This window comes from Castanea sativa, chromosome 12 (assembly GCF_040712315.1).
Source record: "Castanea sativa cultivar Marrone di Chiusa Pesio chromosome 12, ASM4071231v1".
In the NCBI taxonomy this organism is placed as follows: Eukaryota; Viridiplantae; Streptophyta; class Magnoliopsida; order Fagales; family Fagaceae; genus Castanea; species Castanea sativa.
In genome coordinates this window covers 21,145,484-21,163,273 of record NC_134024.1, presented here as the reverse complement: position 1 = coordinate 21,163,273, position 17,790 = coordinate 21,145,484, and the positions used below count along the sequence as shown (strand labels likewise).

Sequence of the window (17,790 nt, the reverse complement as noted above, 5' to 3'; positions counted from 1 at the left end):
TACCAATTAATATATATATATATATGTATATATAAAGAGAGAGAGAGAGAGAGAGAGAGAGAGAGAGAGAGAGAGTAGCTTTGTAATCTCATGTATATGCATGAATACACTTCCTATATATATAATTTAAATACTATTGATAGTCATTCTTATATTTTGTTAACTCCTTAAAAAGTCTTGTAAGAATATTATAAAGTATAAAAATGTAAATTGTCAATGATTATTTATTTATTACTTCTTAATTTTTGTTATTGTGAAGCACTTTTTTCTTTTACAATTTATTTATTATAAAATCTTTGGTTTTTGTACTCAATAACTCATTTGGATAAATATTTATGATGTGGTTCCACATTTGATTTTAAAATTAGGAAATAAAACTCTCTCTAAAAATAAATAATTTAGGACATATGACATAATATTGGACTCTAACTTGAAATTCTAATTGGATTTTCTGTAAACTTTACCTATTAATATATATTAGTGTGTACCCCAAAATTTTAGAAGATGTTTAAACTATACATGGTATTAATTTACACTTTTTTTAGAATTGTACATTTCTAAAATATGGAATGATTTCTCATTATATATATATATATATGTGTGTGTGTGTGTGTGTGTGTGTGTGAGTGATCTAAAATTTAATTGGTTTTAAACTCTTCAGTTTTTGCATCTAATAATTCACTTTCTACAAAAATAAAAAACTTAGATGGATTAGATTTGAACTCTTTGATTTATACATTGAATAATTCATGTGACACAAAATTAAAAATTAAATAAGACACGTGACGCAAAATTGAAAATCCAATTAAAATCTAATTGGATTTTCTATTAGTTTTGTCTATTAGTGCGTATAGATAGATAGATAGAGTGGAATTTAAACTAAAAAGAATTCAAGAAAATAGGGTACAAAGAATACAGTGTGTGCTTAGCCTAAAGTAGGTTTCAAATTGTTATTTTTGCAGAGAGGCATACACATGACCTGTTATTCCATAAACATACATACACAATTGTGAGGTATGTGTACGCATCCTGACAAAATTGAAGCTCTAATTCTACATCTTCTTCATCCTAAGTGATCAAACAAAATCCTAACCTAATTCTACAAACAAAAACAAGCATAAACTTTAAAAGAAGAGAGATTTTGGAATTTAAAAAGAAAAGGGGCTTAGCTTTTTTGAAGGATATTTGAATATTGACTAGTCCCCTCAGTATATTTGATCCAAGCCAAAACACTAGAAGGGTTAGTAAACGGTAGCTTTATAAGAATGGAACTGCAAGAGAGTTTTTGAAGAGAGAGAATGCTTTTAGCGAATCCTTTTTGACATAATTAATAAGTAAGTCAATTTTGTGTTAATTTGCTTAACCTAAAATCAACCCAAAATGGCTCCATTCATATAAATAAATATCATTTTTGTTTAAAATATATTTGAATTTTCTCTATAGGATAGTGTAATTAAAAGAATTTTAAATTCATTTTGGCTTATATTTTGAATGGTTTGGAATGGGTCATATAAATGTTAACCCAATACAAGTTTATCAGACATTTGAAATGAGTAGTGTTTGTGTATATTAAGTGAGCTATGTGGGTCATGTTGTGTTACTTGCTTAATAAATGGGTTCTGTTAGGGTAGAAGGGTTTTGAAATGATTATTAAATGAGTTAGGTTAGGATTGACATTTGTAGTTGGATACCAATGTCTCGAACACGATTTGTCATCACTACATGTTTGAACAAAATTGTTAAATCATGGTTTTTTTTTTTTCCACCTTCATATATATATATATATATATAGATATATATGAGAAATGTTTAAGTTACACATTTTCTAAACTATTGGATTTAAGTAGATCCAACGGTTAAAAAAATGTACTCATTAATACTGATATTCTAATATGTATCTCATTTATTACTCTTATTTATAACATTTCATACCTATCTCTAGTTCCAAAAATAGGTATATTTTTCTCTCTGCTCTCTCTTTCTCATCCACTATATGTTTCTCTCTCCTCTATTGCTCTTCCACCTCCATTTTCATAAGTTCCACCTCCACAGCCACATAGAATCTGTTTTTTTTTTTTTTTTTTTTTTCTAATGAAAGACTAAACTTTTGGTACTTAACAAAGCTTTTGGTGAATCATATATATATATATATATATATATATATATATATATATATATATATATATATATATATATATAATTAATCATATGTGATACATACTATTAATTAGAAGGAAAACTAAGTCAAAAGAGATGGTACAAAAATTGAGTAAATGAGCTATTCGGGTTTTTACTTTTTCATGAATAACAAAGAATTTTATTAACAAAGGGTGAAGCCAAGCACATGGGAAATATACAAGAGAAGTGCTTGAAAACTGAAAATAAGATGTAAAGTTACTAAGATTCAAAAAATCAAAAAAAAAAAAAAAAGGATGAAGAATTGAATTTTCCAAAAGTTCTAGCCGACTCCAAAAAGATCTCAGGAATAAAATTTTCCGCTGAACAGTCGTAGATTCAATTCACTCAAATGTCCTGGCGTCATGCTCTCTCTAAATACTCCATAACAAGCAAAGTGCGATACCTTCCCACGTCTCTAACTGTTTATTGAAAACCCATTTTAGATACTGGGAATTCTTGTTACTACCTAGGGTTTTTGATAGGGGTCCATTTGCTAAAAAAATGGGTCCTTTGCCCTTTTGATCCTTGTCTAGCGTGTAAGTAAATTGAAACAGGATTTTCTGGCTGTTATAAATCCTTTGGTTGTAACTTATATGTACCCCAAAGCTTTGGATGATGATGAGACTGAGTTTCTTGAAAAGGTAGAAATGGTGAGATTAATTAAGAAATTTATCTATTCAGTGATACATAGATTCTACGTGGCTGTGGAGGTGGAACTTTATGAAAATTGAGGTAGAAGAGCAATGGAGGAGAGAGAAATGTGTAGTGGATGAGAAAGAGAGAGCAGAGAGAAAAATATACTTATTTTTGAGATTAGAGATAAGCATAGAATGTTATAAATAAAGATAATAAATGAGATACTTATCAGAATATCAACATTAATGAGTGCATTTTTTTTTACCGTTGGATCTACTTAAATCTAATGGTTTAAAAAGAGTTATACCAGGTGTAACTTGAACCCATCTCTCTCTCTCTCTTTCTCTATATATATATATATATATATATATATATATATATATATATATATTTAAAGATTCTCCTTCATTTTTTTTAATTAAATAATTTAATAGTTGGGAATGAGTGGATTTGAATCCGGACACATCGTTCGGAACTACCTTAGAAGCTTATTGAGCTACAACTTAAAAGGCTCGTTCACATTTTACATTATGATGAATTTCATATTTATAATGGGATACAAAAGTCCATGAAATTTGAACAAAAATTACATATTGATTGCTGGAATTCCATAATTTACTTTAGCAATCAATCCCTTGATTTATTAACCAATCCCATAATTTTCTCTTGAAACCAATATCTTGACTTGGTCCTCAATGGCAGAAAAAATGAATTATACTTTCTAAACTAGTATATCCTAATTATACATCTCATACATATCTTGGCTATTTCTGGTAAATACAATACAAGATAGAAACTCACATTGTCATGTTTATGTGGCAAAATACAGTCGTCTGCTCTTGGTGAGCATAGTTCTTAGGTTCCAATCCTATCAATGGAGAAAAAGAAAACTGGAGTTTCTTGATGGTTCTTGGCTATTCATATACAAATATCTTAGCTCAGTTGTTGATTTTATTTTTTTTAAGCCTTATCCTCGTAACAGAACGCAAAACATGGAGTTGGCCTTACTGGATTGTCCTGTCATCCATATCTTAGGCTAGTTTTTTGCATTACGAAAAATAGGATGTGATTATCCACAAAGCTGACTCAATGCGTTATCACATTTATTTTTCCCCTTTTCTTTGTATATGACAAAGATGCATGTTTTTGGCAACAAAACAACCAAAGCATTAGGAATTTGATTACATGGCTAAAATGAAGATAATGATTGACCATTCAATACTCTTACAGAAACAAGTTATTTTAAGGTAAAGTTTGTTTGGATAAATTAGCTCTAGGATAATGAAAATTTGCAGTTGAGGAATCCAAGACTGGTCTATTTTCAGTTGAGGACTTATTATTTACCTATAAATTTGACTTGGGCCTTTCAAAGGTATTTGTCCTTGCTTTGTTTGCCTTGCTTTGTTTGCCTTCTTTCGAATTTTTATGTGGGAACAAGATGATTGCCGTTGAGAGCCAGGCAGTTGGTACTGCTTTGATTATTGTTTCCTTCTTCCTTTTGTCCATGAATGTTGATAATTTTTATTTTATTATAAGTCTATAAGCTTAGTTCAATTGGAGTCTAACTTTTGTGTTCTTTTGTTTGCAAATGTAAGTGTTAGAGAATGCAATACCAAAAGATGCATCAGATGGATTTACTGTGCCAGATTCCAATGCCTTTGGCCAATCATTCAGGTTTTGACATTTTCTTCCACAATCTTTGTTTATAAGGTCAGGTGTTTTTCATAAATGGTGTAGTTTCTCATTCAATGAATTGTGTTGAAATGTGTGGTAGGGATTACGAAGGAAGTGTGAGGCTAAGCATTGTGGAGAATACCTATCGGTTGAATCATATTAACCAAACATATGATTTTGTAAGTACACTTTCAATAAGTTAATGTTTATATATTAAACTTTAGGACTTCATAGGTTCAATTTGATATATGAAACTTTCAATGCAAATGCAGGTAAAGAGGACAAGGGAAGAGTATGCAAAATTGAACAAAGCAGAGATGTCCATATGGGAAGCCATTGAACTCCTAAATAGTTTTGTGGATGAAAGTGACCCTGACCTGGATGAACCTCAGATTCAGCATTTGCTGCAGTCGGCTGAAGCCATAAGAAAAGATTATCCTAATGAAGATTGGCTGCACTTGACTGCCCTTATTCATGGTAAATACCCCATGCACACTACTAGTTTCCGTTTTAAGGCTAACATGCAAAATATATAGGTTCTTTGAATGTGTAATTGTATATGTTTAACTTAGTGGGTCTATGCTCTTATTCATAATATCAGATAATAACTACACACACTAGGCCCTATATATTTAAGTTTACATAAAACAACTTGATAATTGATTCTTGCATGGATTTCAGATCTTGGAAAGGTTCTTTTCCATTCGAAATTTGGATCGCTTCCCCAGTGGGCTGTTGTAGGTAAGAAATGTTCTTTGACCAAATAAATGTTAACATATTTCTCTTGTTTCGAGTCATTTCAATCTGATGATGAATTCTGATGTTGCAGGAGATACGCAACCTGTTGGTTGTGCTTTTGACGAATCGATTGTTTATCACAAGGTCTTCTCAAAAACATTAGTTAATTATGTTTGAAATGATTATATGTAGTCAGTCAACTGAAAGAAATTTCTTCGAATCTTTTGCATTGCAGTATTTCAAGGAAAATCCAGATTACAACAATCCTGCCTACAACACTAAACTTGGAATCTACTCTGAAGGATGTGGACTAGAAAATGTGCTGATGTCATGGGGGCATGACGATTACATGTACATGGTATATCCTCTGAACCTTCAATGAATTTTTAATGAAAAATCTTTAATAAGATTCATATTGAAATTTCCACAATATGTTATTCCAAAATAACAATCATAATACTAATAATGTTGTTTCCAAATTCTTAGGTGGCCAAGGCAAATGGAACTACTCTACCTTCAGCGGCATTATTTACTATCCGATATCACTCATTTTACCGTAAGTATTATTCTTTATCTTTTCCTGTAAATTTGAAAAATATATTCTTGAATTGTTTTATACAATAAAATGAGTTTTATCTGTTCATCTTGCAGCAATGCATAATAAAGGAGCATATCAATACTTAATGAATGACGAGGACAGAGAGAATCTGAAGTGGGTTCAAACATTCAAGTAAGCTTCCATTTTGCTGTTTGATTTGTACATTTTTTTTTCTTTCTTACCAGTGTTCTTCCTCAACAATTATTCATTTCTCATTGAGCTGATTGTGAGCATCAGTGTTTTTCCCCACCAATTATTCAATTTTTGTTCAGCTGATTGTGACAACTACACTGATTTTATTGTATTGTACAAAATAACAGCAAATATGATCTCTACAGTAAGAGCATCGTTCGAATTGACGTTGAAAAAGTTAAACCATACTATGAATCCCTCATAAAAAAGGTGTGTGCCAGTGCAAAATTCTGTGCTTTGGTAATTTTAAACACTTTTTTTTCTTTACTAAAATTGGATTTTTTTTCTTTCTTTTTGCAGTACTTCCCAGAAAAGCTCAGATGGTAAACCTTGAGGACCCGGCTTTAGGCTGCCTTCCATACTTTTAGTTGTGCTCGCTTTCAATTGGCAAAGTTAATTTTATTTATATATGCACTATAGATTTCTGTCATCAGTACTAAGAAGTTTGTAAAATATTAATAAATAAAACACATCATAGAGATGTGGCGTGTTCATTATTATTTGGCTTGGTTCTTATATATTGATGGCCAGGAGGCCATGTGTGGGATGTCTTTAAGGCCTTGGGGCCTAATCAAATAAAGCTATATGTTGCGGCTTTGAAAAACAAAAAAAAAACCCTACGAATTGTACCTTGGCTTGCTTTGTATCAGCATCAAGCAACAACAACGAAAAAAAAAAAACCCCTTAGAAATCAATACCTAGGGTTATTTGGAATCAACACCAAGCTATTGAAGGAAAAACTCCAACAATCAATTTGATTACTGAAGCAAACTGTATACAATACTGAATTCCAGGTTCTTTAAATAGAGTTCCAAACTTTATATCCTAATAAGAAAAGGAAACAATTCTAACCAATGAAAATTCTACTAATCTAGTAAGAAGATGAATTAAATCCCTAAAACAAGTAGGAAAATAAAATAAGATTTAAAAAATTGACAAAGTTTAGTTACAAATTTAGTTGAAGCCTAAGACTACAATCTTACTCAATATCTTTTTATTGGAGGTGAATTTTGGCAAATTCACACTTGGATTACATCTTCTTATATTCTCCATGCTTGCAAAATTTTTAGAAAATTGAAGATTAATAGCTATGTCATTAATAAATTGTTTAAATTACAAGTTTTTGTAATTTAAAATTATGCATAAAATATAAGCTTACAGATTATGGAGTAAATAATATTCGATTGATGCAAAATTTGATGTGTATTAAGAGCATAAAAAACGTACAATTTAACGATTAGATTTTCAAAATATGTAGTAATATTTATTTTATTGAGTAAGGTTATAGTTTTAGGCTACAACCAATTTTGTAGCTAAATTTTTCCCTTTCATAAAGTAAATCATATAAACTAGTCGCTAACCCGTGCAATATACGAGCTAGTTGTGAAAATATAATTTTATAGATAATTGATGGTTAATAAGTATGAATAAATAAAAAATGAAATTGGACTATTTGTAAAAAAATAGCTTACCTAATTTAGTTAGAATTTTTTTACATAAATTCAATCCTAATTTGTTCAAAATTTATTTAGTTTTGGATCCCTTTATCAAATTCTAAATAGTTCTAATTAACATAGTTGAAGACTATATGTAACTCTCTCTTTTTTTGATACCATAGAAAACAGTTCTAGGACACAAGTTATATAACATAAGATTTGGAGAGATCCAGCAGTAATTGGGTCAAATAATGAACAGCTAGAGAATTGAAGCTACTTCTAACATATTACACATGATAGTTTTTGGTACAAAAATGGTGTGAAAAGTTAAATCTTATTAAGTTAGAAAATGCAATTCTGTCATCATAGGTTGTTCCTGCAATCTTGGTTAACTTTTTCCATTGCAAACCTGTTCAATCCTTTTGCAACCACTGACAAACAAAATTAGTCTAAATCCAAGGTCTCTAGCTTTTATTGCAACCTCCACGATTGCATCCTGAAATGTTGCTGGGTAAGATGTTGACACACTGCTAGGCTCCCCCACTAATATTAGATCTCCCTTCAAGTCCTTTGCTTCATATGCATAGCCACTCTGTTTCAATTTCCTTTTCCTTCAACAAACTACTTTGATAATGAGTTGCCAATCCCTATTGGAGACATCTTTATGAGTTGGTATGCTGTGATCTTGATATTAGGATTGTCCATTTCTAAAGGCCTCCTGGTTCCTGCATACAAGCGAATTGGCAGTGAGTGAGAACAACATTTATCAGATTTGGGGTCTTCCCATCATGAAACACTTGATTTCTACGGTTCCATAAGGACCATAGAATGGTAAAAAGAGATTGAAGATATAGGTCCTTTTTATGATTGACTATATGTAACTATAAAAAGTAAAATTTTAAAATATAGATTAGAATGACAATGTAGAAAAATAGCTTTTCAAATGGTTATCTGTAGGAAATCCTAAGGGATGCAAATTAAATCACAATCAGCAACTTGCCCCTTCGTCACTAAGGGATGCAAATCTTGAGAAGATTGTTTTTAATTAAAACTTTGAAAACAGCTTACATTGATAATATGAGGTAAAAATAATTCAATAACCTACAACAGAACATTAATTATTCAATAACTAAAAATATACTTGCATTTTGTTTATAGTAAAAATAAAAATAAAAATAAAAATAATAAAAAGAAGGAAAAGAAGTACAATTATGAAAATTTTCAATTTATAATTAACAATACTACTTTGGAAATGAACTCATTATCTCAAGTCTCAAGCAAAGAAAAAAAAAAGTGAAATTTAGAAACTCATATGGTCTATATAGATTTAATACTTCAGTTTAGCACATAACATATGCAACAATGATAATTGACAATTATCAGTGGTATACTTAGGCTTCCCAAGCATTAGTGGTATACTTTTTCCTTATTCCCACATCTACATCAGATTGGCTGAAATCACAAACATTAATTCTACTTGATGCAAATGCACTGCAAAAAATATTAATGATAAATACGGAAAAAAAAAAAAAAAACTTTTGAGACACTGAACCATGATCACAAAGCATTGGGACTGGACCATGATTTCTCTCTAGCACAACAAATTCATAGGAGTCACATAAGAGGAAATCAAGACTGAACATGGTGGCTCAGCATTTAAGAGAACTTGTATAAGAGATGTTAGCAAATTAATTATTACTAAATTGGAATTGAAAATTATAGGAGAAACATTAGTATATACATAAAGTACAATATTACAAATAGAACTCAATTTAGAATTTGCTTTTGGCTCAAGTGACAATTTGCCAAAGAGAATAACTTGCCTTGATTCACTCTATCAGCCATATCTTCAGTTGAATAACAACTACATATCCTTGTCTTTCTCTATTAATCTTTTTATGTGACTAAGCATTTATAGCAATTGCAATACCTCAAATTCAAAATATATACGATAAATCATTGTTAGATACTTCTACAACCTAAAACCATGTTATCACCCAACTAACCTAACATTCTAAATCCATCATTAATAGAATTAATGATTGGTCAACCAACTGCAAAGGGGGAGGTTTCTCAACAAACAAACAAAAACCTGCATAGAAGGAGAGATTATTATCAGATGCAAATACATGTTGGCCCAATTTCTAAAATGGGATGCTCAATTTATTCGTAATCTTCATCTCAATTGAACATAGATCATAATTTTCTCAAACACCTGAAAAATGTAATGATTTGTTAACACAAATTGACTAATGGAATTATAATTTTTTCAACCTCCTTGAAGCTTCTAATATACATAATACATTCTCTATGGAAAAATGCACTTACTAATATATTATTATTAATCTGACAATATGATTATCTTCTCAAAAATTTAAAATATACACCCAAAGAAGTCATACCTCGAAAATGTACTTTTCTGAACCTTCAATCCAAGTGACACAAATGCATCAACAATTATTTAAGATTTAATCCAATAATTAGCATGCATTCATATATATGAAAGTTATGAATCAGTGCTTTACTGAGATAGCAAACCATCAATATCATATCCAATATTGTTTTTTTTGTAAGAAAGACAAACAATTTAATAACAAAATAAATAAACAGTAAAATTGGTATATGGGATGGCAGAGTAAGAATTTCTATTAGACTTAGAATGTGCAATAGTGTAAGTGTCCAATCGTATTATACTCAAATGTAAAAATTGCCTACTCACTATCCATTTATATGAGGAGGAAGAGCCCATTGTCAGAAGAGTGGAAAAGTACTAAAGAAATAGATATCTATCTCAATTTGATAGGAAAACACAAACCTGAGATTCACCTTTCAATCAAAAATATAAATATAAACATATGTATACTGGAGTTCATCTAACCACTGGTTGACATGGTCATATTATCTATTTCCCTGTATATTTTTTTTTCCTGGAACCTAAGCCATTGCGTTGGCTTCTTTTTTATAGTAATACAATTTCTACCATTTCAATCAAATAATGATAATAATAATAATAAAATCGAAACTGAATTTAACTCCCAACTATTAAAACAAACTAAAATAGAGACTCACATTAGGAAAATTAGAAGACCAATTTGTTTAGGAAAATTAGGCCATCTCACATTGCACACAACCATGCATGATGCATAAATAAAACAATGAAAGAAACATACACAAAACACACAAATACAACTGAATAAAGATGCATAGTTAGAAGAGTAATTTTTTCAAATAATTGAACTGCAACTAAAAAGCGCATAAACCAATGTTCCTCCAAAGCAAATCCTCCCACTTTTCAAAGGCAACACAACAATGACAAATGATCCACTACCTATTAGATTCAATAATCAATATACCAGCTTGGATCATGGAGGAGTCCCACAAAATATGTTTCAAAAATAGATATGAAAGATGAAAAAACATAGCTCTCTACCTTTTTCCTTCACTTCCAAATCATGCACTTCTCTGTTGTTGGGATTTGCAAACAGCTTCTAAACTCTATATATTTGGTCCTCAGTTGGGCATGGTAGCAATCAGGAAAAAAAAAAGTTCAGTAGTAGCTAGTAGCAAACCCTAAGTTTTTACTGTGAATCTTAAAGCTTCCATGGCTCTATCGAAATTAAATATACAAACTTTACCATCACTAACGAATAAATTTGGCAAAGGGCGAAGCCAAGGTTGCTGAAGCAGGACATTGGAGAAGAAGCTTAGGTCTGCAACCAAGCAAATAATCAAACAAAACCCCTCAAAAAATCTATTTGGGTTTCTCATAAACGACCCTAAAAGCCCAATCTTTATGACCAATCTTGAATCTACAACAATACTCCACGACTCATGGCTTCTTTGCTTAGTTTGTGGCTTTTTAGGATTGTGAGAAACAAATCAGCAAAAGCAAAAAATAGACTTACAGTTATGAAGCGAAATAAAGAACCAAGGGAGTTAAACACAGTAGCTATACCCTCTGCCACGGCTGGGACAGTGGCTTGTTCAGTGATGCCTTCTTTCTATCTCGGACCTGACAGTGTGGGGATGGCTTCTTGGCAGGATTGATTTTCAGTGTTGGGTTTTGCGGAAGGAGAAGGTAGAGAATAGAGAAGAGAGAGGAACGGCAGAGGGCTGGTTTTGCCTTTTGCGTTTATCACTTTATCGGGTTTTAGAAAAGGTTTTTTTTTTCGCTTATTTTTTTTTTTTTTAAATATTGTGCTGATGTGGAAAATTTTGGGAGCTTCAGAGGCTTCGGTTTTATATATATATATATATATATATATATATATATATTGATTAAGAATATTAATAGATTAGGCATTAAACCCAACTGTTAATAGGCAGGCTCTATTCCTAAGGCCAGTGGTTGGACCATCTTCTTCTTATGTGTTGTCCACACTCCATAGTATGTCTAATTGGGGGCAAATATCTAGTGTTGGCACCAGCTAAACTAGGCAGGAGCTGGTTGGGATCTTATGCAGAGTTAGAATATGGCTAGCGATTGGGCTAAAGCTAGTTCTGATATCATGCTTCATTTGATTACATTAAATATTCTTGCCTAAGGCTTTCCCAGTAGTCTTTTTGGTTGTTAAATATGATCTTATTGGAAAGGGGACTAAGTGCTAACAGTTCTGAAAAGAGTACAAGCCAGAAAAATCAAACGGAGGAGTGGTTTCAAACAATCCTTGGCCTAAAGTAGCATTCTATGGTCATATGGATAGAACTCATAACCCTGAGCCCTATCCCATCTTCTATTTCATTTTTTATTTTATTTTTACAAAAGAAGAGGTGCTTGTGATTCTCAACCTACTAGAAAATGGGACAAGTTAAGGAATTAAGTAACATCATACAGAAAAATCACTTAAACTTACGCAGTGAAAAAGCAGATGCAGTAGTTAGTACTTTCACTGCACTCACCAGAAAATGAGAGAAGCTAAGAGTCAAGCAACATTGTTGATATTTGATACCTTCAATATGTTCTGAAACTGGTTACTCGTATTAAGACATCAGAATTAATTAGAAAACTAATTTCTACTATGTTGGCGATCAAGTGCAGAGAGAAACTGTAATTTCTAACTATACATATTTTTGATGTGATGTTCTGCAGACTTGGTAAGATAAACTATATTTTAAGATGCATTTCAACCTAAAATATTTATAACAAATGCTCTTTGAAGGTTGAATCACAACCTTAAGAATATGTGTGTTCAGGGAAACCATGCATATGTAGCAAAAATGTTATTGCATTAATATTCTGAAAGGTACAACTGATATAAAGATTTCTGTCTATCATCATCTTGCTGCACACATAGGTCAGGAGCATATCAACCCTACTGACTGAAGAGAATAGAAAGACTTTGAACTGGTTTAATAAGTTAATATAATAATATATTCAATTTTTCTTCTTTTATGGACATATTTGATTTATTCATCTTTTCCCCCTTTACCAAAGTCACCTGTTTTTGTTACCATGTTAAATCATACAGTAGAAATATGACTACTATAGCAAGAGCAAAGCTCAGATAGATGTTACAAAATTCAAGGTGTTTTATCTCCCTCCTGACAAAACAGAAGTACAAGAAAAGAGGAAAAATAGGTAAAAACTGTAAAATAATGTCACATCCTTGATTGAAAAGGTGAGCACTTGCTTGGTAATTTTGTTCAAATTTAAAGCATTTCGCTTCAAAACTAAGAAGATGGAAACATATGTCAAAGACAATATTAATATACAACATTCTTCTCAGAATTTGATAGATTGTACAAAATTTTGAGCCTTTCTAACCACTCTTGAGTACTACAAAGCTTATGCCTTCCTAACTACTCTTGAGCATTGCAAAATTTGTGCCTGGAACCTTTTAAACTACCATGTATACCTTGCAGATATCTATCAATATATCCATTTAATGAAAAAAGAATAATGATAAGGAAAGCTAAGAGCCACTTGAATCTGATTATGCCAGGACCTCAATTGAACTACTCTTTTCTGAGTCAGAAAGTCAGTAATTGCTAAAAATTTCTTCTGTGCATTCTTTCTTGTTAGAAAGTCATCAAGGTAATGAAGGGATTAAGATCCTCTTGAGTTCTTAAGAATTCCATATTGGAGTTATTATCCTAAGAACTCCAGAGGATCCTAATCCAGTAATGAAGTCAGTGTCTTAGTGATGTCAAACTCTAGAAAACAATCCAGAGGCACTAGTGAACTATGTTTTGATCAGCTCAGCTCACTATAACCCTCTTGCAATCCCTAGATAATGAAGGCCTTCTCATTCTATGACTCTTGAACCTTCTCTTGTTAGATTTTCCCCCATTGAGCTTGCCAATTTCTGTTTCTTTCATTTTCATGGTCAATGCCTCTTCCATAGAGCTTACATTTCTGTTGTAGGCATTCCCTCCGTTGTGTTGATGGATGTTCTGTTTTTCATTTCCAGAACATAGTTGAGTTAGAAACAGTAAATTGGAAAACAAAAAAAAGGGGTGTATAATTTAAGAACAATCTAGCATTGTAAATGGGTTTCCATCTAATTCTGGCAGCCATCATCCCTAAGAAATTGAAATAAAGAAACTTTATTGACTCTTAAACTTGATCCTATTAGTTTTAGTGAGAGCTCCAATGGTTTGGCTTACCCATTTAAAATGGACATATGCCTTATATTTTTAAAATACAGTTTTGGGCATTCTAATACCCTGAGCCTTCTTGCATTTGTTTACTGTCCCCAGAAAGCACAAATTTGACACAGCATGGAAAATGTGTAACTATCCAGGAGTAATTAAATTAATTTAAAGCTTTGATTCAAATCTCACCTCGCAAAATGGAGCGGATCCGTCCTTAATGCAAGAATATTTACTTGATTTCATGAACATGTCATGTCCAAATTTGGTTTCTTTTTGAAGCTCCAGCAAAATTTCTTCTTCTTGCTCAAATTTTTGAGCTGCATCTTCCATTGCTGATATGTCCTCCCTCAAGAAAATGGTACATTTTTCCCCACATGAACAATTAAGCAAATCAATATCTATGTCACAAGATTAGGATTAGTAAAACCAATGTCATAATAGATTATCAAGTGTCTAAACACCATATCGAAACAAAAGTATTTAAATAAATTAAAATGAAATTTAAATATTTTAATTTTAACGTGTAGAAAGTGAAAACAATAGATGATTTAGGATATGTTTGTATACTGCTTATTTGCTGAAAATTTTTTGCTAAAAAACACTGTAGCAAAATATTTTTTAATTAGCAAAAACACTAGCAAAAACTCTTAACGCGTTTTTAGTGCTTGGCTGGTCCATAAGCAGTGCCATGGACCAGCCAAACGCAAATGTAAATGCAGAATCATCACAAAACAAACGCACACTTAAACACAGTTGAAACTAACTAAACTGATCCCAAGCCTTATTCTTACTTAACTGCAGTAGAAAACAAAGTACTTGATTTGAACACAGATAAAAACTAAATGGATCTGCTTTTAGGTGTGGTAACAAAAGATGACATTCACAGGAATGTACATTTTTTATCAAAATTAAGACCTCTAGCAATATTCTTATACCATGAAAAAGGCAGATAGGATCAGAGTAGCAGCAGGTACACATGATATATGCCAAGTAACAGTCACGCTTGCAGCGGCCACATACTTGAGTTTCTTGAGCATGTGAGGAAGTAGAGGACACTTTTAAGCGCTGCAGAGCCTGCTTATGCAGTCCTATGAGGCGTACAAAAGAAACTTTAACAGAACGTTGAGAGGTCAAATCTGCAGATAAAGCCCCAGAATTTTCTTTTTTTAAAGAGTTGATCAGAAACATTGCTTCATTGCAGAGAAGTTCCTCATATGGTATTAATGGAATCTTTCTAAGAAGAGCATAACGTTGACTAGCCAGAGCCCCCAATGGAAACCAATCACCAGTTGCAAAATTTACTGCCTCACCACAGTTAAAGCCTAAAATTGAACAGAAAAGTAAATGAGTGTAAGATGATAAAGAAGAAATAAGTATAGTTTATGAGAGAGAGAGAGAGAGATACCGTGGCTAAATCCAGCATGATATGCTCTGGGGAAGGTTATAACAAACTCCCCTGGCATCTGCACTGCCTTGTACACAGGTACATTATGTTGTAGCAGGATACTTGGAGGAAACATGGTGGTTTTTTCCTGTAGCAGTTCAAAAGCACCATCTTCCCCATTGGCTGATAAGATATCTTGAGAATACACGTTATCATGGACTACCCTCTCAAACTGCAGAGCTGCATCACCAGGAACGCCATACCAAGTTTTGGGAGCACCAGAGTGATGATAATTAATGCTGAAAAGGGAAATTTTGAAGGACATCAATCTCCGAACACTCAGCTCTTAAAAACTTAAGACAATCACTAAAACAACCTATAAAATAAGATTTACCTGTACAGATAGTGATCTTCCACATGCCATGCAAACATACCAAATAACATTCCGATGTAAAGCATTGGGTCCGTTATTCCCTGAATTTGAACTCAACAAAGTTAAAAAATAGCTCTAGCATATATTGACAAAAGCATTGAATGTAGCTTTTAGCCAATGGTAACATACCGGTATAACTCTTTCAACTAAATGCAAAATGGAATTGGGAAGTCGTGATAAATGCTGCAATCAAAGAAACAAGTATTGTATATGAATTATAAAATGGAGGATGGACTGAGAGACAAAAAGGTCACAGATCTGCTGATAACAAATTAAAGTTAACCAGCCTCATATTGATGAACATTTTGAAACAATAGACATAATTTAGAATTTGATGATACATATATTAAGGATGAGAGAGAGGGAAACCTTCAAGTTCCATTTGCTTTTACCAAGCTGATCATTAGGATCACATGAAAAGGCACTGCCATCAACATTGACTCCATACTCAACTGTTCCTTTCTGTCCATTGGCCATATCATGCCAGAACACCTTTTCCATGTATGCAGGAGGATTACATGAAGAATTAGATAATCGACGAGCAGACACCTTTCTTGCCTTTCTCTCAAAGTCATTGTAGGTATATTTCCTGAGAAAGGAGAAAAAAAACATCATAATGCTTGGACACTATGAATATGTACCATACAACATCTATGGCATAATATAGTTAGCATTATATCACATAGTTACCATACGGTATATCTATGGGTACATAGTGCTTGGGCACAAAGGATATGTACTATACAATATCTACGGCATAATATAGTTCGCACATGGTTTCCAAAAGCCCAAAAAGATTTAAAAGGTGACACAAAAGTCTTTCCAATTTGCTAACCAGACAGTACTTATTTCATTTAGCAAGACGAAGAGTATGTATCATGTAAAAATTACCTTCCACTTCTAAAGAATGAGGCCTTCTCATTCATGTTCCATTTGGCAAGACGAAGAGGTTGCATATTAGTTTCAAACTTGAAATTTCTAATTTCTTTCTTTAGTACCACGCTGGCTGGAACAGAAGCATGTATTGGAGAAACAATCTTGCAGATTCCTGAAATTTGATAATTAAACAAATTGGTTCAGATACGTTTAAAGAATTTTCATAGAGAAATGAGCGCAAAAGGTAAATATGCTTGACTAGAACACATAAGAAAGCTTTAACTGTCAATATGAAAATGTGAGCACATTAGTAGGTTGAATTAGCATCTGCATAAACCACGAAAGTAACATGGAGATAAAACGAATTAACAGATGAGCTCACCAAAAGGCCATCATAAACACAATAGGCTCTCTCTCTCTCTCTCTCTCTCTCTCTCTCTCTCTCTCTCTCTCTCTCTCTCTATATATATATATATATATATATATAATACAAAGGTATGTCTTTTAATTATTACATACCATATTTGGAAGCTTCCGGTGCAATTTTTTGCAGATAAATTAAAGGGTCCTTGAACTCCATCTTTGATGGACGGTATACAGGACACTCTGAAATTTTCTTTGTCCATTCAAGATCTCTAAAATCAAATTTCTTCACTTTGCACTTTGAAGAGACACCTTTTGCAGTGGACTGAGAAAATGATCTCTTAGCAGTAGCAACTTGCATTCCAACTGATGTGAGAGCTTTTGTGGCCTTCACTAGACTTGGTTTTTTCATGTTAGTGGGATAGGTAACTTCAGGGATGATGCTGGATTCCATCCAGGCGAGTCTTTGTTTTTTCCCAGGAAAACTTTCCACCTGCCAAGAAAATTTCAATACACATTATACGGCATTCTCACTAAAGAAAACTCAGACAATGTATATCTGAAAGACTAAAACACAAATTCGGAAGTTGTGTAAACTGAACTTGAAATGAGTTAAATTTATTTATTTATTTACTTTAGCCCTCCAACAACCTCAGATAAAAAATGGATTGATTGTGGATGCTGTCAG

At 32.3% G+C, this 17,790-nt stretch overlaps 2 protein-coding genes and 1 long non-coding RNA gene across 3 annotated transcripts; 1 reads left to right on the top strand and 2 right to left on the bottom strand.

The window, feature by feature from the left end:
* Positions 1 to 4,215: 4,215 nt before the first annotated feature.
* LOC142621146 (putative inositol oxygenase) lies at positions 4,216 to 6,501 on the top strand. The gene is made up of 11 exons (XM_075794456.1): positions 4,216 to 4,280; positions 4,410 to 4,488; positions 4,589 to 4,667; positions 4,761 to 4,965; positions 5,170 to 5,229; positions 5,318 to 5,370; positions 5,462 to 5,584; positions 5,713 to 5,782; positions 5,878 to 5,956; positions 6,145 to 6,226; positions 6,317 to 6,501. The coding sequence occupies exons 1-11, from the start codon at positions 4,253 to 4,255 to the stop codon at positions 6,341 to 6,343; spliced, it is 885 nt and encodes a 294-aa protein (XP_075650571.1). The 5' UTR covers positions 4,216 to 4,252; the 3' UTR covers positions 6,344 to 6,501.
* A 1,217-nt stretch (positions 6,502 to 7,718) lies between these two features.
* Positions 7,719 to 11,530, bottom strand: LOC142618590 (uncharacterized). The gene is made up of 4 exons (XR_012841320.1): positions 11,358 to 11,530; positions 11,088 to 11,162; positions 10,883 to 10,947; positions 7,719 to 8,177 (listed from the first exon to the last, which is right to left on the bottom strand). It is a non-coding gene; the product is annotated as an uncharacterized LOC142618590 (long non-coding RNA).
* A 2,681-nt stretch (positions 11,531 to 14,211) lies between these two features.
* Positions 14,212 to 17,556, bottom strand: LOC142620350 (lysine-specific demethylase JMJ13-like). The gene is made up of 8 exons (XM_075793732.1): positions 17,259 to 17,556; positions 16,755 to 16,911; positions 16,233 to 16,452; positions 15,993 to 16,046; positions 15,825 to 15,904; positions 15,452 to 15,729; positions 14,982 to 15,368; positions 14,212 to 14,444 (listed from the first exon to the last, which is right to left on the bottom strand). The coding sequence occupies exons 1-8, from the start codon at positions 17,554 to 17,556 to the stop codon at positions 14,212 to 14,214; spliced, it is 1,707 nt and encodes a 568-aa protein (XP_075649847.1).
* Positions 17,557 to 17,790: the final 234 nt, after the last annotated feature.